The sequence below is a fragment of the Octopus bimaculoides genome, chromosome 14 (assembly GCF_046866305.1).
Source record: "Octopus bimaculoides isolate indiv1 chromosome 14, ASM4686630v1, whole genome shotgun sequence".
NCBI classification, from domain to species: domain Eukaryota; kingdom Metazoa; phylum Mollusca; class Cephalopoda; order Octopoda; family Octopodidae; genus Octopus; species Octopus bimaculoides.
In genome coordinates, this window is record NC_142941.1 from 57081491 (window position 1) to 57107291 (window position 25801).

The 25801-nt window shown below is 34.7% G+C and overlaps 1 protein-coding gene across 28 annotated transcripts in view; it reads left to right on the forward strand.

The window, feature by feature from the left end:
* Positions 1-24914, forward strand: part of LOC106874741 (C-terminal-binding protein) — a 203928-nt gene extending 179014 nt beyond the window's left edge. For 15 of the 28 annotated variants that reach the window (XM_089363012.1, XM_089363020.1, XM_089363018.1 and 12 more), the window contains 4 exons: positions 3183-3314; positions 5598-5768; positions 12319-12557; positions 22527-24914. In XM_089363012.1, coding sequence (XP_089219138.1) covers positions 3183-3314; positions 5598-5768; positions 12319-12557; positions 22527-22553 — 569 coding nt within the window. In that variant the 3' untranslated portion in view covers positions 22554-24914. Of the gene's footprint in view, positions 1-3182; positions 3315-5597; positions 5769-12318; positions 12922-14184; positions 14244-22526 lie in introns of those variants that run through there. The other 13 variants (XM_089363016.1, XM_089363028.1, XM_089363024.1 and 10 more) reach the window with 2 other exon arrangements.
* The last annotated feature ends 887 nt before the right edge of the window (positions 24915-25801 follow it).

The following is a 25801-nucleotide window of genomic DNA, read 5'->3' on the forward strand; positions in this document are numbered from 1 at the left end:
TTTCAATTCCGCACCTTCTTCTAAGTGGCACCCATCATTATTATGTTTTTCCCTGTAAAATTTTAGTTATTAGCATTACGATCATGTCCATTCTGTTTTCACTGTGGCAAGTATGGAAGGCATTTTAATGCATATGGTATTCATTTTTAACTCTATTTGACACTAGCTTGCCTGAGAGCCCCCCTACCCACCCACCCACTTCCCGGTTCTGTGATATGAACTCTCTGTTTTAATGTGATCTATATTAAATCCTTGCATCAAAATTCCATGTTGTTTCATGTTCCAAGCACCAGTTTAATAATCTCAGTCATTTTACTAAATTCTATACGATTTTCAGAATTAACTGGGACAAAGACAATCTCTGTGTGTTTGTGTGTGTGCGCACGTGCACACATACACACACACACCTCAGCCATTGGTTATAGTAGAAGACACTTGCTGAAGGTGCAGTGCAGCTGGAATGAACTTGAGACCACATGGTTGAGAAGCCAGCTTCTGAACTGTACAGTTATGGCTGGACATATATATATACATTAGAGACTGTCTGAACCATACAAACATGGAGAAGTAGGCATTAAAATGTTGATGGTGATGCCATAGAAATTTGCATATTAGCTCTGTTGGAGAGAAAAGTTAAAAGTGGTGATGTTTTTGAATTAAAATTCTTAGTTACAACCAACCACCATTTTGCAAACATGTTTTTTTCTTTTTTTGTTTTGGTCATTTTTTTTTTCGTACAATACATTCTCTATGCACTTAGTTTAAAATCTGGTTATTTTTTGTTCAAATCTTTGTCGCCATGTGGAGAAAATTTTAATTTACTGGTCGTGGTCTCTTATTTCTTAACATTTCTAGTATGGACTGAGGATTTGTTACTTTTCTCCATTTTATTTACGAGCTATTGTTGTTTTGTTGGAAAATCTCATTGCTTCAGATACTATTATTTCATTTCCACTTGCTTATATACTGTATGTGTTCCTGGTGAAAATGAATTTGTCTTGATTCATCTTTTTATTTATAAAGGCTTGGTTATATTTTTATTTCTTTTCCCCTTTTTTTATTTTTGTCATAAAGGGCATGGCTATTAACTCATTTTAAGATAGACATTATAATTCTATTTATTTATAATTTTCATACTATTTTGCTTTACGCTATTGACTATGTTATGGGGAAATTTGAATTTTTGTTGATCTTTTCCAATTCCAGAAATCATTGAGGAAGGGTAGACTAAACTAAAGTGGTTTTCTCTGTGACTTCATGAGAAAAAAATAATTGATAACAACATTGGGATCAAATGAGACATTTGTTAATTGATCTTGTCTGTCACATTGACCCTTTAGTATTGAAATTATTCTGTCAAATTTAATGCTTATTTATTCACATTGTTTTAAATTAATCATGTTTACTTTTTAGAATGACATTGTAGGATAGGTGTGAGAGGCTGTGTTTGACCTGCTTGAGCATAAAGCGGGTAGAATACCTGGGTTGGATACAATCGGGATAAAGAGAAGACGAAAAAAAGCAGTTGCGTGTCTGAAATGAAATTTACTATCAAAAGCTAGCGTTGCTTTCATAATAGGAAGAGTTGAGGGGGCATGATTCTTCTCTGCCTGTTCTTTCTCAAATACCCACCTTATGCATGAGGTTGAACCTTGAGACCCTGTGTCACCTGAAGTACACAACTTCAATGCTTGACCAAATCACCCTCAGGAAACATACAGCAAAAAGGGTGTACAACTAACATTTAATAGTTTTTATCAATGGCACTGATGCTTTGTGACTTATGTGTGTGTGTAGATAGATATGTGTGTACATTAGACTCCAGTAGATGATTGATTGGTTGGAGGTTGTATATTATTTTTCTTTCAGCTATTTAATTAAGTGCTAAATGTTTAGTTCCTAATTAAAGCTAAGTAGTTTACTTGTTCCTTACAAGCTGAATATTTGCTGAAAATTAAAACGACTATTCCGTGTAAAATATGTATTTTATATCTAATGACCTCTGTGCTAACTTTATTGATATTTGCATGCCAATTAAAACAAAAATAATCTAATAAAAAAATTGTTAGCCAGCTCTTAGGTATGTGTGTCTCACAAATTAGTCTTTTTTTTTAGTTATTAGTAATTGCTGCTCCTTACTACTGTGTTGTAACTTTTCCTCCCAAAGCACTTAGCATTATGTGGGGGCAGTATTCTCAGACGCTTTGGGGATTTTTTTTTTTCTTTGATAATTTCAGTTTGGAACTGGGGTGTGGGTGTGTTGTTGCTGGCAGTGGATTGAATTGAATATAGATTTTTTTTTAGATACTAGATACTGATATTGGTTTTCAATTTCGGTGCAATGCCAGCACATTCGTGGAGTGGGAGGGTATAAATAGCTCATACCAACCCCAGTGCTCAACTGGTGCTTATTCTATTGAACCTGAAAGAACGAAAGGCAAAGTCCACCTCGGGCAGAGTGCTGGTCCGGCGTGCTAATGATTCTTTCAGCTCGCCGCCTTGCTAAATACAATTATTGAAATTTAAGCTGATAGACTAAAATTTGAATTCTATGTTTGAATTCCAGCTTCATCTACTTCTCTTGTTTCAGTTTGTGATTCCCATCCCCCCCCCTCTCCTCCACCACCCCTGTCTCTCTGTAAAATTTCAAACTGAATACAATTGGAATAGTAAAAGAACTGATATTTTGATTTGTGTGTGTGTGTGTGTATACATATTATAAAAGCTATCTGCTTGCTGCTAATACATTGTTTTCTTCAAGAGATCTTAAATATGGTGGTGTTCATGTAATACATATAATTGTCAAGAGTTGACTAATGCTCACTCTATTGTTATTATTAGTTCAAGTTCTTCTCTGAATAGATGGCATGTCAACATAAAGCATTTTATTTAATAGTAATAATGTTAATGATAATAATAATAGTAATAAAAAGACATTACCTGTGGAGTGCCTGTTCAGCACAAAAATTTGAATTAGTACAAGCAATGGCAAAGTAGTACACTATAGTAATATATGTATGTATGTATGTATGTGTGTATGTATATATAGATATATATATATATGTTTTTTTTTATGTATGTATAAAAGGTACATACATTGTGTATATGTGATATGTTGTTGGTGGCATAAACAATAACGAAAATGTTTGACTTTTTTCCCTTTTCTTTTCTTCTACTTGCAGGTGCTTTCCTTATCAACACTGCTCGAGGTGGTCTGGTGGATGAACTTGCTCTCGCTGCAGCACTGAAAGAAGGTCGTATTCGGGCAGCTGCTTTAGATGTTCATGAGAGTGAACCATTTTCAATGGCAAACAGTAAGTCTGGACCTGTTGTTAATCGCCAGACCATCCTTGGTCGAACTGATATGTAATCAAAGACGTTTTCAACTGTGGTCACTTTCTTTATCCGATATAAGTGCATTTTGCAACATATTACCCAGTGTGTCCACCCTCACTTTTTTTCCTTCTCATGATTGTAGAGGAGACTGTGTGGAGATTGTCTGTTTGTAGCCAGTTGAACAATCGTGTTGAGAGTCCCCTTTGTTTGATTCACAGCTGTTGCTACAACTGCTTGTGCTGATAGTTTTGAATAAAGAATTGCAGTTACCTGTCAGTAATGACTGTGAGACTAAAGTGCTGGATCACTGACAAGATGGTCAATATGAAACTTTATTATGACTACCATTGTACCCCTGAGCAAAGCAGTAATCCTTTTTCACACTGTTTTTTTATGACTGAGAAAAATAGAAATGACAATGATTAGCAGTGTGGTACCTTGTCTCCTGAGGCGCCGAGCTGGCAGAATCGGTAGCACGCCGGGCGAAATGCTTAGCGGTATTTCGTCTGCCGTTACGTTCTGAGTTCAAATTCCGCCAAGGTCGACTTTGCCTTTCATCCTTTCGGGGTCGATAAATTAAGTACCAGTTACGCACTGGGGTCGATGTAATCGACTTAATCCGTTCATCTGTTCTTGTTTGTTCCCTCTATGTTTAGCCCCTTGTGGGCAATAACGAAATAGGTACCTTGTCTCCTGTAGCGAGTCAATTTGAGGCATATTGAATTTAAAATGTGATTGACCATGCTAAAGACACAATAAAACCTAATATCTACTATGGTTTAATGATTAAGCATTTAGAAGCTGATAGTCTTGTGATAGAAAACTTACCATTTTGACTGTTATATTTATTTTTTAGTCCTGGTACTCATTCTATTGGTCTTGTTTGTTGAACTGTTAAGTTAATGTGACAGAAGCAAACTAACATCAGTTGTCAAGTGGTGGTGGTGAACAAACATAATCCCCCCTCTCCCTCACACGCACATACACACACACACACAATGGGCTTATTGCAGTTTCCATCTACCAAATCCACTCACAAGGATTTGGTCAGCTCAAGGCTATAGTAGAAGGCACTTGCTGAAGGTGCCATGCAATGGAACAGAATCCAAAGCCACATGATTAGAAAGCCAAATTTTCACCACACTGTGACAACTATTATTGTTTTCAAAATTAATTAACCCTTTTGATACCAACCCGGCTGAAACCGGCTCTGGCTCTGTAGTACAAATGTCTTGTTTTCATAGGTTTTGAATAAAAATCTTCCACCAAACCTTCGTCACAATCTATGTTTCTAACACCAGCTTAATGATAACTAAGTTGTTTCACTAAATTCTTTGTTATATTTAAAATTAATTGAAAGAAACACAAAGCATCTCAACAGAAATACAGTAACAAAAGGGTTGAAGTTATTTATTGCATATTTCACCAAGAAGATCAAAGTAAAGTTCATGAAACAATGGCTATAAAATATTTTTGCATTGTTATAGTCATTTAGTATTGTGGTATTCTGTCATACCAGTTATTTAGCTGTTGTAACATTTGTTGTGTGCCTTTCTGAAGTGCAGTACACTAGGAGAGGAGCTAGGTCTTCATGCTTCACTTCAATTATTTCATGCTGCTACAAACACTGTGTTTGGCTTCACTGTTGACATTAACAATGGTATCTAACAGTTAGATATTTACTCTAAACACCTCTTTCATCTAGTAGTCTGTTATTATCTCTGCAATTGTCACCATTGCTGCAGTCACTGCTTTAGTTGTTGTTAACATCTCGTTGGTGTAGAGCCATGGTCAAAAGTATTCCATTCATGACCAAGCCATCTTATAATTCCAAACATTGTATATCCAGTTCTTCATTTCATATATTTAACCCTTTAATATATTCAGATTATTTTGTCATTGGTTTGACTTAATCATGCATTATCTCATTGCTTCAACATCTTGATGATGTAATTATTCATTTTGACAATGACATTGTAGAGTAGGTATGAAAGGCCCAATCTGGCCAATTAGAACTTAAAACGGGTTGAATATATAGCCAGCTTTAATGTTAAAGGGTTAAACATTCTGTTTATCAGAATTGGTGGAAATAAATGACTTGGTGAAGTGGGGTCGTGGGTGGTGTTACAATGTATTTCTCTCCTCCCCACCTTTCTTAATTCTCTTAGAATTCTGTTAGATTATTCTCAAAGACTGTTCGTTGTACTCCGTTAAACTGTTTTCCTATTTTTTCTCTTCTTTTTTGTTCTTCCTATCCAAAGGTGTTCTCAAGGATTGCCCAAATCTGATCTGCACGCCACATTCAGCTTTCTACAGCGATCAGAGTGTCTCGGAACTACGCGAAATGGCAGCCGGGGAGATAAGACGAGCGATTATTGGCCGGATACCAGAGAGTCTACGCAACTGTGTGAACAAGGAGTATTTTCAATCAAGTAAGCAGATCTCATTCCTGTAACTGGATGATGAATCTGATGTCAGACTCTATTCCTGTTTTTGGGGATGGACATTATATATACATATATATCTATGTGTGTGTGTATGCCTATATATATATATATATATATGTGTATCTATCTATATATATATGCGCACACACATACATAAATATATATTTAAAAAAATTACAGAACAAAAGAGAAAAATAAATCTTAAAAAAAATTCCTGCTTGTCTTGGGCAGCCAAAGCTATATTATAGATGATAGAGAAGAAGTCAGGCCGGACTCCGGAAATATGTATGCACGTGTTGATTTGATATCTTGGCAAAAAAAAAAAATAAACTGCAAGAAAACAATGATAATTGATAATTATGATAAAAATGGAAAAAGACAAAAAGAAAGCAATGAAATATCAACAAACAATTTCAAAACATTTAAATGAAACAGAAAAAAATTTTTTTGAAGAAAAAAAATATTCATCTTTTTTAAAGAATTTTTTTTTTTTTTTTATCCGCTATCATCATTTTTGAATATTGAAATACTCAATCTCTCTTCCTTCCCCAAATCAAGCAAAAGAAAGAAAAAAAAAAAAAACATTTGTAAATGAAACTTTGAGCAAAGAAGAAGAAAATATCCAAAAACAAAAAAGATATCCAAACGATAACATTTGAAATATGAAATACAATGGAGACGTTGAAAAGCAAAAACGCAAAAAAGGAAAGAAAAAGAAACACAAAAAAATGGCCAACAGACAAATCTGACTGATCGCCGCCTTTGTTTCTGCAGCGACAAGTTTTTCATTTTTTTTTTTTTGTTCTATTTTAATTTTTTGTTATATTCACGCATTCGCTCTCATCTCAGAACAGCACATTTCATCATATAAGACCATTTTTACCTGACTAGAAACTTATGGACAAATACGAATGCATATGCGGGTGATGGTCAGTGGGGGTTGGAGGACATATATACATATATATATATATACATATATATATATATATATATATATATATATATATATATATATATATATATATACATATATAAGTGTTGCTTAAAATAGTTGTGTGTATGTATGTGTGTGATGTTTTAAATTCTTTTCTTTTTTTTTTGTTAATTAACGGAACATCAACATATCATCGTCATCATCAGCAGCAGTAATTACAATGATAATGATTTAAAAATGCAAAAAGTAAATAAATAAATTAAACTTCAGGCAGTCCCTCTTCTCTCTCTTACTTTCTCTACATGTACACGTATGTATATGATTAAGTATGTATAGTTATCTGGGTGTGCATGTGTATGCAAGCCATGTCTGTGTGTGTGTGTGTGTGTGTGTGTGTGTGTGTGTGTGTGCCTGCTAGTATATATATGTATGTGTGTAAGTTGCATATGTTAATGGGTGTGTGCATGTGTGAGTGAGTGTGTGTGTGTAGATAGGTAGATATGTCAGGATTTATGTAGTTTCTATGTATGTACATAAGTGCAAAAGTATCTACATATGTTTGGATCCATGCACATTTATATGTATACATATATGTATATACTTGTGTAGTTACATGGTGAGATATGTGTGTCTGTATATCCAGACATGTACACGTCTGTGTGTGTGTGTATATATATATATATATATATATGTATATATATATATATATATGTATATATATATATATATATGTATATATATATATATGTATATATATATATATGTATATATATATATATGTATGTATATACAGATATGAACACGTCTCTCTCTCTATATATGCACACACACATGCACGCGCATACATATGTAGACGTAATATGTATATACATATGTACATTTAAAATGTGTAAGGGTGTGTATGTATATGTGTTGATGTATATATATGTATAGAAATGCGTGTTTGATTGTGATACCATATTACCTCTATCCTAGCTTAGTTCATTAATTCGTAAGGGCAGGTCAGCAGTATAATGATTGAATGCAGTGGGACCACACTGGATTTAATAACGAATCACGAATCACATGCCATACAGGTGATTACTATAATTATTTATTTACCCTCTTTAAAAGTTCATTTCTTTTTCCCTCTTTATTTCTCTCTTCCACCCTGTTCCCAGTCGTAATTTGTTTTTTTTTTTTTTTTGAAAAAAAATAAAAGAAAGCTTTTCACATTTACAATGGAAAGAAACATCCCAGCTTCTTTTGAGTATTTCAATTATGCAAATTCATAAATTTTGGTTTTGTCAGATATAATCACCATACATATATATATCTTATGTAGTCTTCTGAGTGAAATTTTGCAGATAGTGACGGTATAAAAGCTTATGGGTGTGAGTGTATGATTAATATATATATATATAATTGATATATAGGCGTAGGAGTGGCTGTGTGGTAAGTAGCTTGCTTACCAACCACATGGTCCCGGGTTCAGTCCCACTGCGTGGCATCTTGGGCAAGTGTCTTCTACTATAGCCTTGGGCCGACCAAAGCCTTGTGCCGACCAAAGCCTTGTGAGTGGATTTGGTAGACGGAAACTGAAAGAAGCCTGTCGTATATATATGTATCTGTGTATGTGTTTGTATGTCTGTGTTTGTCCCCCCCAACATCGCTTGACAACCGATGCTGGTGTGTTTATGTCCCCGTAACTTAGCGGTTCGGCAAAAGAGACCGATAGAATAAGTACTAGGCTTCCAAAAAATAAGTCCTGGGGTCGATTTGCTCGACTAAAGGCGGTGCTCCAGCATGGCCGCAGTCAAAAGACTGAAACAAGTAAAAGAGTATATGGAGAGCTACTAAAGACTAAAGAAATCCAGATGAATATGCCGCAGTCAGCACCCCATATGTAAAACCTGACTGACAGAACATCAAGTGAGGAAAATAGGGATCCATGTAGTTTGAATCCGTAGGGTATTCCAGACACCCTGAAATTATTATACTCTGCAATAAATGCAGCCACCAATTGTTTGGTGAATCTCTAGTGATTGTTATATGTATGTATAATCGGAGCAAAAGATGACAGAATCATCACTGCATCAAACAGAAATAACTTGTGGTATTTGGTTTGCATTCCTTTATACTCATCCTGCCATTGCCGTTGTAGCTGTACGAGGTTGGTAAAATTAGTACCAACCAGACGAAGTACTGTGATCAAACAGTAACAGCTCAGAACTTTGGCGGAGCCTCAACAAGACTGCAGTCCAATGACTGAAACCAGTAAAAGTTAAGAAATATATTATTGTCCCAACTTCTCCCTCTCCCTGCCTGTCTCTTAATCTCTCTCTGTCTCTCTTTTGTTTCTCTCTTTCATGCTTTCTTAATTTCTTTTTCTGAACACCATGAGATTAAGCATTTACTGTCAGAAGTGGGAGTTAGTTTATAATGAATGACCAGTATAGTTTTTCTTTTTAATCTATGACAAATCTCATTCGGCTATACATACTGCTTTATATATTATATACATCAACCTACCTATCATATGTGTATTTGTGTTTGTGTATATGTATATCTAATTATATATATATATACACAAACACACGTACATATGCACACATACATACATGCACATACTTAACATCTGTTTTTGTTTGGTGCCTGGTTTGGTCTGGTCTGGTCTAGTCTGATTTGGTTTGTTTGTCGTTTTTTTGTTTTTTTTTTCTCAAGCTTATCAAGGTTACTACATGAATGATTCATTGTTTATTACTATTATTATTATTACTACTATTATTATTATTATTATTATTATTATTAAACATCATCATTATCATCATCCAAAATTTTTGTAATAATTTCTCCTCCAATGATAAGATGTAAAACGAAATTCATTTTGCTTGATTAACCATTAAAGGCATTTTAAACAAGTTTGTTAAATTTTTGTTAATCTCTTTTTAATAATACTAATCATAAACTTGTAATGCACACACACACACACACACACACACACACACACACACACACACACACATGCATGCACACATGAAATTCTACTTCCTGGTACCAATTCAGTTTTCTACATAGCTACGAATTTCAGTCATACATAAACACATTTTAGAGATGTAAAATTTTATGTGCATAAGTGCATGGCACAATTGCATTAGTTGCTTTTAATACCAGCCCATTTGGAATTTCCTATCGCAAATTGTTCCTGTTTTGATTAAAACTTCATTACATGGATGACGTCATGAAACTTTAGTTGCTCCACAACAGTGTAATATATAATAAATTTTATTATTATATAAATATTAAAAAATTTTGGGTACTCATTAGTAAGATATTTGTTATCTTTTATGTTTTACCCATTCTGGTCACTGGACTGTGGTCATGTTAGATCACCACCCTGAAGAGATTTAGTCAAATGAATCCACCCCAGTACCTATTCTTTATGTACGATGCTTGTTCTCTCTGTTTCTTTGCTCGGCTACTAAGTTACAGCAATGTAAACATGCCAAAACCACTTGTCATGCAGTGCTGGGAACAAATGCATGCACACACACACATATTAATATTTCATTTAGGTATAGAGATACTAATAACCTGAAGTTGGAACTCAATATTCATGTTTTGGAATAAAGCCTTAGTCGAGTACAGCACAAATGAAATTGAAAAAAGAACGACAAAGGAACTGGAAATTATGTAATGAACTTCAGTAGCTTATTGCAGTTTCTGTTATAAGATGCAGTGCACACAGAGCAAAAGCATTCAGTTCTGAATGCATTGAATCCTGTAGTAGAAACAGCTGTAAGCTGATGATGTTCATCGTATAATTTTCTGTACCTCTGTCATTTATTTAATTTCATCGAGTGTGTGTGTATGTATGCATATATATATATATATACATACATACAAGCATACACGTGCACACCCAAGTAAGGGTGTATACATACTCACAGACTGTAGCCTTCCACACAATCTCCATCTACCAGATTCACTCAGGAGGCATATGTCAGCCTGTGGCTGCAGAAGACACTTGTACTGCAGTGGGGCTGGACTTGAAAACACATGGACAGTTAATTGTTCAATTAATTTAAACCACACATATGTATGTACACACGTACATCCACACACCATACACATTATAGTGGTGATAATTAAAGTACCAATACAAGCCAATTTAAGCATTTTGACATATTGTGCAATCTTTGGAAACAAAAGGCTTAGTCATAAGCGCCATTTGTTTCCAGTTCTTTGTTTTATAGACTGAGGTTAATATTATGTTTCTTGGAAACCCTGGCCAAAGATAACTTGACCCATGCAAGCATGGAAAAGTGGATGTTAGTATGGTGATGACAGTATATTCCAATATCGCGATTTTCCTTGCAGAGACATTCCTGTCTCTCTAAGTATTCACTTACAAACGGAAGATATATTTCGTGCAATTTGATATAAAAGATTCTGGAAGATTCTGTTGGACACTTTTGATAGCTAATTGGTGTTTCAGTAAAACTTCTCCTTCCTTTAGCATGAAAAGAAGACAGCACACAGTTAGCTTAACCTTTTAACACTTAGATATACTTTATCAAGTATAATACTTATTTTATTTGCATTCTTTTTGATTAATCACGCATTATCTCGTAGCTTCGAGATTTCACTGATGTGATTGTTTATGCTTAGAATGACATTGTAGGGTGGGTGTGAAGCCAGATCTGGTCAGTTTAGATATTAAAAAAGGGAGAAATATATTGTTTGGATATTGCACGGTTATGATTTACACAAATTCATCAATGGTGTATCTTCTGATTAGTTGTCTCTTAAGATACATATACACATACAGTGTTACACACACAAGTTGGTTAGATACATATATACTAGATATAGTGTTAGGCATGCAGACACTAAAAACGAAACCCTTTATACAAACGTAATAAGGTTCGTTGAAAGGGAAAGATAAGATGGTGAAACAGGTGGTATCAGGTGATATCTAACTGTTTTTGTTATCATTGGTCAAGTCTGCTAGCTTTTGTAAGAATATTCTTGGGAATATTAGCAAAGTGTCCTTAGTCAAAAAATTATAATTCCCTCTTCTCTGCTAAAATGCTTGTGTAAAGTGTCTTAAATGTATCTTTGTGTGCTTACACACACATACACACACACACACACACACACACACATGCACTTACACATACACACACACACGCACCTTGAAATATTTTAGCTTATTAAGAGATATTGTTTGTGTGTGTTTGTGTAAATATAAATAGGTGTCTATGTGTATAATACATATATGTGTGTATTTGTACATATTTATATATATATTGTATGTATGGCTATATATGTACCATTTTAAAACATATATATATATATATATATATATATATATATATATATATGTACACATTCATGCATATGTGTATTTATTTATTTATATATATTTATTTATATATATTTATTTATATATATATATATATATATATATATATATATATATGTATATATATATGCATATATAGCCATACATGTATGTTCTATGTATGTCATATAATTCGTTAACTTATCTGATTGAATGCTAAAGCTTTTTTTTTCTCTCTCTCTTTTTTTTTTTTTTTTTTTCTTATATTTTGGCAGGCAACATTCGCTATCCATTCCCAGCTACCGTCTACCCTGACAGTGTAAATGGTCCCGCATATGCATTCAACCCGGCCGCTGCGGCTGCTGTTGCGATGGGGGTCCATTCGACCACTCTTGACACCCACCCAGCAGTGGTGCAGCATACTCACAACACCCCTCACAGCACCCCTCATAGCACTCCACACAGCACTCTACCAGATTCGGGCAATCACATGGCTAAGGCTGAAAGTTCAGAGGTCCATTAACTTTTTGTTTTTTAAAAAAAGTTTTTACAATTTTTTTTTAAAAATTTAATTTTAAAGATTTTTTTTTTCCCACATCCCCAGTTCCTTTTTTTTTTCTTTCTTTTCTCTGAGCCGATTTTCACCCCCACCTTTTTTTTTTAAACAATTTCCATTTTATTTTTTTCTCCCACTTCAATCTTTCTCTTCCTCTTTTCCACTCTCTCTCTCTCTCTCTCTCTCTCTCTCTCTATTTCCATCCCACACTCTTCCCTGTCCTAAAACAACAACAACATGGTGATCGTCTCTATGACAACAGCTGAATAAAGGCAATTAAAAAAATATAAAAAATTAATAAAAAACAGCAACAGTGACAAAAGTGGTATCCAGATTGTTAGTTATTTGAACTGTGCTATCTCTCTCTCTCTGTTTCTCTCTTTCTCTCTCTCTCTCTCTCTCTCTCTGTTTCTCTCTCTCTCTCTCTCTGTTTCTCTCTTTCTCTCTCTCTCTCTCTCTAATTTGATATACATATATATATATATATATATCTAACAGTTTAAGTAAATCTATAATTAAAATATTGCATATTGTGTGCCTATTTTGTGTGTATGTGTAAATGTTTGTGTGTGTATAACATGTATATACACATCATGATCACACACATACTTATATATTCACTCAGCAACACACACACATGCACACACATATAGTTTAAATTTAAGGTGTTTTGTAATATAATTCCTCTATTTTCTGCTCTAATCCTCTCTCCTCCTCCACCCCCTTAAATTTCTGCTCCTTTCTCTCTCTCTCTCCAATTCCTGCAACTATCCACCTAAATATTACTTCCACCCACCTCCTTTATATTTCTCCATCCTATATTTCTTCCTCCACCCCCACACCTCCCCTCTCCCTGGTACTGTTTAGTCTCAAGCTTCGTTGCTGTCTGTTTTGTAAAAACATCATTTCTTGTGACCGTTTAATTTTCCCTTTTCAATCTCTTTTGTTTTTACTTGCTGTTTCCTCTTCTCAATTCTTCTTGTTTACCAGTTTCGCAATTTAATTAACATTCATTTGAACTGTTCCCCCATCTTTTCATCTAATTGTTAATGACCGTTCTATCCACCTGTGCATCATATGTCTGTTGGTTAATCAACATCACTTGTCACCTATCTTACCAACCTACATCTTTGTCCATTTAGCTATCTTTCAGCTGATTTATCTGTCATTTTGTTCATACACCTTTCCGTGAGTTTTTCCCATTTATCAGTCTATGCATCAGTTCAACCACCTGTTTATCCATCTGTCCTGTCTATCTACTCACCTGTCTATCCATCCATCCATTCACCTATCTGTCTATCCATCTGTCTAACTTTATATCTATTTAACTCGCCATATGTCTAAGTAACCATGACTGCTTATCTACATATCTAACCACCTGTCTAGCAAACTAAACACCTGTCTATCTTATCTAGATACCTTAAGCAACTGTCTACTTGTCTATTTTTACCTGTCTAATCTATTTGTCTATATCTAACAATATCGATCTATCTATCTATCTATCTATCTATCTATCTATCTACATGTCTGTATGTCTGTCTATATTCGATCTAACCGCCTGTCTATCTATCTTATTAATTATTAGAGAATCTAAACAAGAGAAGAAATGAAGAAGAAGAAAAACAAAAAAAAACATAAACAAAATAACAGAAAAGAAAAAAAAAACAAAAAAGAAAGTAATCAAATGAGAGCAAATTCATAAAAAAAACAACCCCAAAAAACACAAAAAATAACAAGACAGCAAAACAAAAACAAAAAATTGAACTACAAAAACAAGAGAAAAAAAAAAACTACATCTGCATCATTTCAAATGTGCTGAAGAATTATATTTTTATAATTTTACCTTTTACTTACCATTATCATTATTATTATGATTATTATTAATATCATTATTATTATTATTATTATTACTACTAAGTACCAGTCATGTACTGGGGTCGATGTGATCGACTGTACCCGCTCCTCCTCTTCCTCCTCCTCCCCCTCCACAAAGTAAATGGCCCTGTGCCTCAATTAGAACCCATTATTGATGCTGTTATCATAATTCTTATTCTTATTATTTGTCTTCTGTACACATTTGTAAATATGTGTATATACACACATGCACACATATATATTTTATATATATATATATATATATATATATATATATATATATATATGCATATTTACATACACCTACATATATCTATGTATATAAATGTGTATGTGTATATGCATGTATATGTGTGTATATATCTTTATATTTATATTTATGTGCGTGTACATCTTGTTTGTGTATGTGAATATATAAATATATTTACACACACACACACACACACGCATATATATATATACATCCACATCTGTGTGTCAATATCTTCATTACATGGTCCCTTTTTTCATTAAGTTCATTGTAGGACAATGGAGGTGGCACACATGGCAAGACAGCAGCCGGGTCAGATACTATAATTATCATCATCATTATTATTATTATTATTACTATCATTATATATCTACTTCCAGTGCCTGACAGCAGTCCTGGGGTTGTTAATTTATTCATTTTTTTTTGTATTTTCTTTAAAAAAAAACAAAGAAACAAAAAGAAAGGCTCACTTACTTTTCTCAACTTTCACTTCCGTCTGTCTTGTCTAATCCAGTCTAATCTATCCATCTCTCTCTTTCTCTCTCTGTTTGTCCTTCTCTCATTGAAATCCCGCCGGGGTCGACTTTGCCTTTCATCCCCCCTCCCGGGTGGGGGAAGGGAGGAAAGGGGAGGTTACTGATTGAAAGAAAGTAAAAAAAAAAAAAGAAAAGGGAAACAAAAGAAAAACAAGAAACGAAAATGAAACAAAAATACAAAACGGAAAAAAACAATACCAGTAATTTATAAATACATATCTCATATATATGTATCTCTCTTTCTCTACTTATGTGTCTGTGTTTGTGTACACATGTACATACATACATACACACTCGCATATGTATACTCACAAACATACAAATCACACACAAGAATCTATTCAAGTGACTATATCTGCCCACCCTTTCCAACCCTTGTTACGAAATCGGCCTTGTTCCTAGTCCAAAGATATCATTGTCATCATTACTATTATGATTATTATTAATGATTATTATTATTATTATTATTATTATTCTTATTCTTATCATCATTATTATTATTATCATTATTAATATTATCATTATTATTACTATGATTAGCTGTAGTAGTAGTACACTTTACTTCAAAACATCAAAAAAAAAAAAGAAAGAAAAAATAATTAAAAAAAAAGACAAAACCCCAAACCAACCATGTGTTATTGAATACAGATCTTAATAAAGTGTCCTGTTGCAAAGTCAGCCTCTGCCTTTATATCTGTCTCTTCTCTCTCACTCTAGTTTACTGTGTGTGTGTGTGTGTATGTGTGTCTCTGTCTCTCTCTCTCTCTCTCATATTCTCAAATATTTCCATTATGTGTAAAGCAAATAAAAATGAAAAGTTTTGGTAAGTCACCTAAAGTCCCACTGTATCTGTCTGTCTGTCTCTCTTGTTTGTTTGTTGTTTGTTGTTTTGTTCTGTGCATGAAACTTTGTCACTGGCTGAAGAACGAATGATGATATGTGCAGTTACCGAGCTAACATGGTGTGGTCAGGTGAGACGAAAAAAAAAAAAAAACATGAAGCATTTTTTTGAAAAATTAATTTTGTCCCTACCCCTTCTCTCCACCTCAAAATTTGAATGAATAAAAAATGTATTGGTGCTTGTGGAGAATCTGATGATTGAGTTTCAATCCCAGGCAGAGGTAATTATATATATATAGTCACATAGAACCACACTCTCATGCACCCATGTCGATGTGGGACTGCTTTGTACATGTCATATATATATGTATGTGTGTATGTATGTATGCATGGACATTATGTATGTGTCTGTGTGCATGTGCGTATGTATGTATATGTGTATACTCACACAACATCATCATTATTTAATGTCTGTTTTCCATGCTGGTATGGGTTGGGTAGCATGACAGGAACTGGCAAGGCCAGGGGCCACACCAGATTCCATAGTCTGCTTTTAGCTTGGTTTTGATAGTTGGATACCCTTCCTAATACCAACCACTTTACAGATTGTACTGGGTGCCTTTTACATGGCACCATCAGCAGTTCCTTTTTATGTGACACCACCACTTTTTGCACACGCATACATTGAGACCCCCCCCCTCCACACACACACACACATCATTGTTTTAACATCTACTTTCCTATGCTTGCATAACTCAGTCTTATCACTTGCCACTCAACACACAACTACCATCAGCTACTACTACTACTACTATTACACTCTTGTACATTCTCTTCATTACCTACTCACTCCATATTCTTGCACACACTGAAAAATCTATTCCCACCCTCTGTTCACATTCTTCTACATCAAAGGCATGTCTGACACTTCATCTCCACCACCTTTACCTTTCTTTCCAGCTCCATCTCAACTACTCCAAGTCAGTTGAGAGGGAATTCTGTAGCCGTATGAGAGATGTGGCTACCTCAGTAGTGCTGGGGCCACGAAAAAGCATGCAGTATGCTCTACTAAGTGGTTGGCATTAGATGGGATATTGAGCCATTGGGAAAATTGAAGCATCACATAATCCTCTGCCTAATCAGATCCCTTCAAACCGTCCAATGCATTGCAGCATGAAAAACAGTTATTTGATGATGACAATGATGGTAATGCTTTTCTGTGTATATATAAAAGTGCAGACTCAGTTGTATACCTAAGAGTTTTGCTTCCCGATCTCATGGTTTTGGGTTCTGCCTCACTGTGACACTTTAGGCAAATGCCTTCTGCTAAAACTCACATCTACGTGCAAGTGTGTATGTGTTGTGAGCGATAGAAGCAGTTTTTGTAATGAATATTAATTAGCACATCCAGCCTAACTTGGACTGCGGTAAATGTCCAAAGAAATCATCTCATGTAGTTTGGCTGACTGCTTCTGATGATACATAGTATGGTGAAATTACTTGATACAACAATGCCATCAGCTGGTGGTGACAAAATAGTGTCTGATTATCTGTGCTTTTTAGCATTTGTTGTCTACATGTGATAATTTCTCTGAATGTTTACTGCAGTTCCAGGTGTTAAACTATACATCCAATATATGGTATTATTCATCTTCCAGTAAAAGTGAAGGTTGTGTTAGAACGTGGAATACTGTGTTATTTACCATGAGAGAACTTCTCATATGTACTGGTCATGCATATAAGCACAGTATTTTGTGTTCCAACAGAACCCCCACTTTTAGTGGGCGATAAATATTACTTTTTGGTATCAATTAATACTGTTTGTGTCACTATTAATTATAAAGTCATAAATGACAGAAACGGTTTGAAATTTTATTCAACAATAACAAAATTCTAATATCACAACAAATTGTTTTGTAACTTAAAGGCATGTAAATAATTTATATTATTATATTTAATTATAAATAAATTACTTACATGCCTGCATCAATGCAAAAAGAAAAATCCTTCAGAATATGTTTTGTAGAATGATATGTCAAGAAGCTTTTTTTTTTTTACCAGTACTACCAGATTACTCAAATCCATATATTGATATATTGTGACATATATATATGATTATATATATAACATATAATATAATCTCCGTATATACACACACACACACACACACACACACACACAATAAAGGCACGTGGCCAAACGGTTAGTGTAATGCATTCATGATCACATTGTCATAATTTTGATTCCTGGATGGTGGGGGTATGTGTTCTGTTTTTGAGCAAAATATTTCGTTTCATGTTGCTCCAGCTTAGCCAGCTGTAGATGAGAAACCTCATGACAGACTGGCATTCATGGTAAATATTGTGATCTTCATCAATTACACACCATCAAAACTAAGTCATGCACCCCTAAGGGTCTTGCAACTCAAAGCATTTTATATCTGTATGAATGGCATATCTCTCTGCATATATATATATATTGTTGCTATTATGCAAAAGTGTTGTAAGTCCAAAACGTTGCTTTTTCAGAAAATGTCGAAGTAATTTCATTGTTCCATAGCAAAACCTTTGTGCTACACTTAGACAATTTTTGATATTTTGGTAGCTGGAGATAACAATAGTTTGACCAAAAGAAGCAACTATTGCAAGCAAAAATGAATATTAAAAAAAAAAAAAAACACATTTTGCCAAATTTGGACATACGACAGTTTAACATAATAGCAACGATATGTAGAAACATATTTGTATTTGTATGTGTACACACATGCATATATCCTCATATATAAATGTGTGTGTATGTATGTATGTATGTATATATATATATATATATATATATATATATATATATATATACATACACACACACACATACAGGTATATATTTATTTATATTTATAAATGTATATATAAATATATGCAGTTTATACAATGTTTCCATGTATGTGTATAGATACATATCCATGTGTACTTTTATATGTATATATATATATATATATATATATATATTGGTATATGCATGTGTGAGCATATGTATGTATATATATATATATATATATATATATATATATATATATATATATATGCATGCATACACACATTTTAAAAGGCTGACATACCTTAATTACACAGCATTCATGAATATTTTTTTACTCTTTTTTTTCTCCCCCCTCTAATATTCCTTTGGACACCAAAAACTGGCATTTGTACTACCATTTATTGTTTTCTTGTTTGCTTTTTTTTTTTTTTTTCCTAATTTCAGATTTTGTATTCTTCCATTTTGATGTATTTCAAGAATGCTCTCTTACCTGTTGTACCTTAATTTCATTACCAATCTGAGTTTGACAATTTTTCACATATATATATACTGATTATTATATACATCTATATGTATACACACACTCACACACACTCATATATACATATATATATATATATACAAATCTTTGTTGATTCACTGGAAGCGATAAATGACAGGTCTCAATACAAATGTAGAATATTCTTTAATGCATTATAACCGAATGGCTCTGATTCCCAGTATTTTCTATGTGTATGCTTCTGCGCATTTGCATCCATTAATTCCATTAATTTAAAGCGTTATTTCGGAACATTGCTTAAACAGCAATGCACTTTTATGACTCACTTGTATGGAGTTTAAGACGTTTATAATATTACCAAGAGATTCACAAATGATACCAAAGGCTTGAGCTTGAAGCAGGCATTTTTGCATGTGTTGTTCACAAAGGTTTTAAACAAAAGAACGTAAAGATTAGCATTTTCTTCAAACTTCAGTTACATATTTCAAAAAAAAATTTCTGATAGTAAATACTGCTAAAGAAAACCAGGCTTCGTTTACCAGCTTATTATCGGACAAAAATAACCCTGAGTACTGAATCATTAGCACGCTGGATGAAATGCTTGGTGGTATTTCGCCCGGCACTATGTTCTGAGTTCAATTTCTGCCGAAGTTGACTTCGCCTTTCATCCTTTCGGGGTCGATAAATTAAATACCAGTTGAACACTGAGGTCGATGTAATCGACTTATCCTCTTCCCCAAAATTGCTACCCTTGTGGCAAAATTTGAAACTACTACTACTATTATTATTATTATTATTGTTACTACTCTTTTACTTGTTTTAGTCATTTGACTGTGGCCATGCTGGAGCACCGCCTTTACTCGAGCAAATCATCCCCAAGACTTATTCTTTGTAAGCCTAGTACTTATTCTATCGGTCTCTTTTTGCCGAACCGCTAAGTTACGGGGACGTAAACACACCAACATCGGTTGTCAAGCAATGTTGGGGGGGATAAACACAGACACAAACACATACACACACACACACACACACATATATATACATATATATATATATATATATATATATATATATATATATATATATACATATATATGACGGGCTTCTTTCAGTTTCCTTCTACCAAATCTACTCACAAGGCTTTGGTCGGCCCGAGGCTATAGTAGAAGACACTTGCCCAAAGTGCCACACAGTGGGACTGAACCCAGAACCATGTGGTTCGTAAGCAAGCTACATAGCACACAGCCACTCCTACGCCTGTATTATTAATGTTTGTTTTTTAAGTGGGGTTGATGGCAAACTTGTAGAATTATTAGCGAACCAGACAAAACAGTAGGATTTCTCTCGGTTCATGTTCTGAATTCAAATTCCACTGCAGTCAGCTTTGCCTTTTAATAATTTTGGGGGTCAATGTAAAAAAGGACCAGTTGAGCACTAGGATCCGTGTAATTGACTTCCCCCCCCCCCAGAATTGCTGGCTTCGTGCCAAACATTTGACGTTAATATCATTACTATTAGTAGTTGTAGTAGTAAAGGGGTGAGATGGCAAAATGCTTAGTTTTTTGTCTAGCTTCACATTCTGAGTTCAAATTCTCCTGAGGTCGACTTTGCCTTTCATCCTCTTGGGGGTTGAGGAACTAAGTACCATTTGTGCACTGGGTGAAAGTGACTTACTCTTTCTCCCCGAAATTTCTGGCCTTATGCTAAAATTTGACATTTATTATTATTATTACATAAAAGGCATAAGGCAGTGAAAATCTTAGCACCATTTCATCTATCTTTACATTCTGAGTTCAAATTCCGCCAGGGTTGACTTTGCCTTTCATCCTTCCAGGGTCGATAAAATATGTACCAGTTGAGCACTGGGGTTGATGTAATCAATTTACCTCCACCATCGAAATTGCCAGCCTTGTACCAAAATATGAAACCGTTATTACATAAAAGATAGTAGATTTGCAGAATTTTTGGTTTTGGGCTGAATGCTTTTACAATACTTATTCATGACCACATTTCTATGACTGATAAAATACCAGTCATTTACTGGGGCTGAAATGACTGAATTACCCCTCTTGCCATATTAATAGCCTAGTGCCTCTATTAGAAACATTATTATCAATTGCATTCACTAGTATGATAGAACTGGTAAAATTCTGCTGTATTTTGTTGTATCTGGGGAGAGTCTTAATGCCTTATTATCTGACACACTCACTGGTCCGATTTCCACTCATTATTTATATTTTGTCTTTGAAATTTTTCTTTGCTTTTGCAACCTTGTCGATGGATGTTGGTTCTGTTCATTTACTTCAATCTGTGGTCCTTAGAACTTAATTACAATTGGTTTTGTATTTCGTTTTTCTAGGATTGATGAAATAAGTACAAGTCATATGTTGGGGTTCAGTTAAACCTATACTCTTACTCTTACTTGTTTCAGTCATTTGACTGCGGCCATGCTGGAGCACCGCCTTTAGTCGAGCAAATCGACCCCAGGACTTCTTCTTTGTAAGCCTAGTACTTATTCTATCGGTCTCTTTTTGCTGAACCGCTAAGTTACGGGGACATAAACACACCAGCATCGGTTGTCAAGCAATGCTAGGGGGACAAACACACACACACTCACATCCATATTTATACGACGGGCTTCTTTCAGTTTCGGTCTACCACATCCACTCAGAAGGCTTTGGTCGGCCCGAGGCTATAGTAGAAGACACTTGCCCAAGATGCCACGCAGTGGGACTGAACCCAGAACCATGTGGTTGGTAAGCAAGCTACTTACCACACAACCACTCCTGCACCTATCTTCGATACTATTCGTTTTCTCGTGTTCCAAACGATTATTCTTAACCTCGACATCATTCTGGTTCCTGTTTGGTTACCTCCCATTGTTTTTCTTAGTTCCAAACCTCCGTGTCATCGACTTTGCATTTCACCCTCTTCGGTTAGATAAAGCGACACCTGTTTAAAACTATAAATGATTGATTTAACCAGCTGGTTCCAACTAAAAGTGTTTTATTGTGTGCCTACATGAGAAATCAGTAGTGAGATTTTAAAAGAAATGAAAAATCGTTACAGTTGCCCCGATAAGTTGTCAGTTGAAACTTTTTTTTTTTTTCCAGGCTCATCTTTGGCTGCCATCGTTGTAATAGTAAATAAATTCTATACCAATAAAGCACTACTTCAGTACAGTGGCTTTTGACCTTGTTCCAGTATGAGATATTATCACAAATAACAATAACTAAAATTCATAAATCGACATGGAGGTATGTTCTAATTGAAGAAATAACGGCAGTGTTCAGATTATGATGTTGCCGAAGTGACTTTTGACTTGTAGAGACAAGGGAGATAATTTGTGATCGCCTTCTCAACATGTTCTTTAACTTCATCTGAGCATCATTGACTAAGGCCATGCTGGGGCATCACCTCATGAAACAACTTTCCATTTCTCTAACGCAGCTCTTGAAAATTTTGGCTGTAGGCTCTTTTTTTTTTTTTTTTCCTGATTTTTTTTTTTTTTTCTCTGTGAAAATTTTTTTCTAAAAATCAATTTTGTAATTATATCTACATTGGCAGAGAAGAGTGTGATAGAATGTATAGGGACGAAGACTACAAAAGAAGATCAAATATATATGAATGGTTACAACTACCATTCTTAATTCAAGACTCATAAGCACATTATTTAACTTTATTTCTAGAAGTTCTATCATCGTCATCACCATTTAACGTCCGTTTTCTGTGCAGGTATGCATTGGATCATTCGACTAGATTTGATTTTTCTGATGCATTCTATGAGAGGAGGTGCGTGGCTTAGTGGTTAGAGGTGTCAGGCTCATGATCGTAGGATACTGATTTCAATTCCTGGACCTGGTGATGTGTTGTGTTCTTTAGCAGAACACTTTATTTCCCCTTGCTGTGGCGCATTCAGCTGGTAAAAATAAGTACTTCTGTTATGGACTGGCGTCCCATCTAGGGGAAGGGAAAGATATATGCCTCAGAAATCAACAAACTGGTCCCATTAGTGTATATGTTTCGGGAAGGTACTTTTATCCTATATTTTGTATGGGTGGATATCCTTCCTATCAGCAACTCATTTTACACACTGTAATAGGTGCTTCTTTTTTTTTTTTTTTTTTTTTTCATAATTTCATGACACCAACACTAAAGAAGTCGGCAACTAACTCACAAGACGAAACCCCTTAACAGAGTTGGTGTGCAGTATTGAGAGAGGTTGTTGCTTCATGCTAGGCATAGAGTAGTTAAAATATGAGGGACAGGGATAGTTACTCCCATCAGAAAAAGAAATGTTGGTCATGATGAGATGTCTGGGTGTAGCCTTCAAGGTACATGACGGTGGATAGAGAAAGAACAGGGGTAGAAAATCGACAAAGGTTGGGTGGGTGGTGGGTTCAAGGGAAAGTGACAGACGGTTGAGATAGGGACAGATTTGAAAGTAGTGTATATCTAGCTGGTAACTTTTGATCTCGCTTTGCACTTACTTCCTCTGCGTTTTCTTATCTTTCCTAATCCCAGTTTCCAATTGAGATGCAGGTTAACTTGAATGCCAGTACTTTGGTTATTGAGTGAGTGGTCTTAGGCTCAAATCCAACCTACAAAATATTTTATTATGATTCTTTGATTACTATATCTAGTTCTCATACTTAGGTCATCTAAAAGCATGGCTTACACACACACACATGCAAGCACAAGTGCATATTGTGTTGGAACAAAAGTTTGTACTGTTTATTAAGTAAAACTAGAAAACTATTTCGATATTTGTGCCTACTTTTTGTTCATCTATATTTGTCCCTGTTTGTCCCTCTACTTATCATCAAATTGAAATGCAGTCCATAATTTTTCTTCCTGTTACATTCTGAGGCATCTAAACATTATAACAATTCACATATTCAAGTGTTTTAAATTCCTTATAACACTTATGAGATATGGTGAGTATCTCTACGATGTCTTGTGTCGTTTCTGATTAGTGTTTCTGTTTGGTCATCATCAACAAGTTTAGACCTGCCGGAACGCTTACGGTCTTTCAGATCAACATTTTCACACCTAATCCTTATGAACAGTCCTCTCAGCTATGGCGCCATCCCCACAATCTTTTTTGCCCTTTGTACAGCGATTTTTTTTTTTTTTTTCTTCTTCTTCCTTTCCCAAAGCATACAAGCTTCAGATAATGAAAATGTATCCCATTTTCCTCCATTTGAGTGGATTTGGTCGACGAAACTGAAAGAAGCCCCATTATATAAATGTGTATCGTATCTCTCTGTGTCTCCTTATACTACTATAGCTTCGGTAGCTATAACGAGCCTCCCTACCACAGAACCAATGCTATAAATCAACTCATATGGTGTATAACACATATATTATGCGCGCGCATGTGACAAACGAACGGACACCAAACTGGATTGCTTGCAACATTTAGGTTCATCTGTCACTAGTTCTGAATTAAAATATTACTGGCAACGTCTAATTAGGATTAATAAAAGGCGTACCACACATGTATTGAGGTTATTTCTATTGATCATGTTTCTCTTGCAAAATTCCTTAGTTCTTTTTTTTTGTTTTTATTTTTTGTCAATGTCACAACTTCAAAGTGTCATGGTGGAAATATATCCAGTTTTCTTCTGGAATTAAAGTGGTAAGATGGAGGTACGACTATTTCTAAGCTACAATTTAAAAGTTCGTGTAGGGTTATATTTCATCTTTAACATAGAGTACACTTTGTCTGCTATAACGTATTTTACGGCATGGTAGACACAGTCTGACTTGAGAAATTTAATTCTAGAATAAAAAAAAATAAATAAAATATGGCATGTTAGACACGCCCTGATCCGGGAAATACAATTCCAAAAAAACAAGTTTTCTATAATTACCAAAACCCTGGTCATTCGATCGGTCGTTGCCCAGTAGGCACATGTTAAATGCCTCTTGTCAGACAAAATTAGAGAGCAAACTAACGGCAAAATCTCACACTCGGCATTAAGCGAATTCACCTAAACCAGAAGTTTGCTTCTGAGTATTATTGTTCACAACATTATACTTTTCACTTTAACTGCCTAGTGATTCTCATCTGGTGTCGTGAAAGAAGCATTGCAATTTTCTAGGTCTTTTTTAAACATATTTTTTTTACATCCTGCAAAACAAGAGTACTCATTTTATCATCCCATAGAAGTGATCAACATCTATAGGCATCGGCATGTTTCCGTTTGTTTTGAAAGAAGTCCACAAGACATTATCAAAATCGTCATACAAAATCCTCCCAAAATAATATATTCTTTTATTCTTTTACTTTAGTTGAAGAAACTGACCCCTAGCCTAGTACTTATTCTATCGGTCTTTTTTGCCGGAACGCTTAAGTTACAGGGACATAAATACACACACTCAC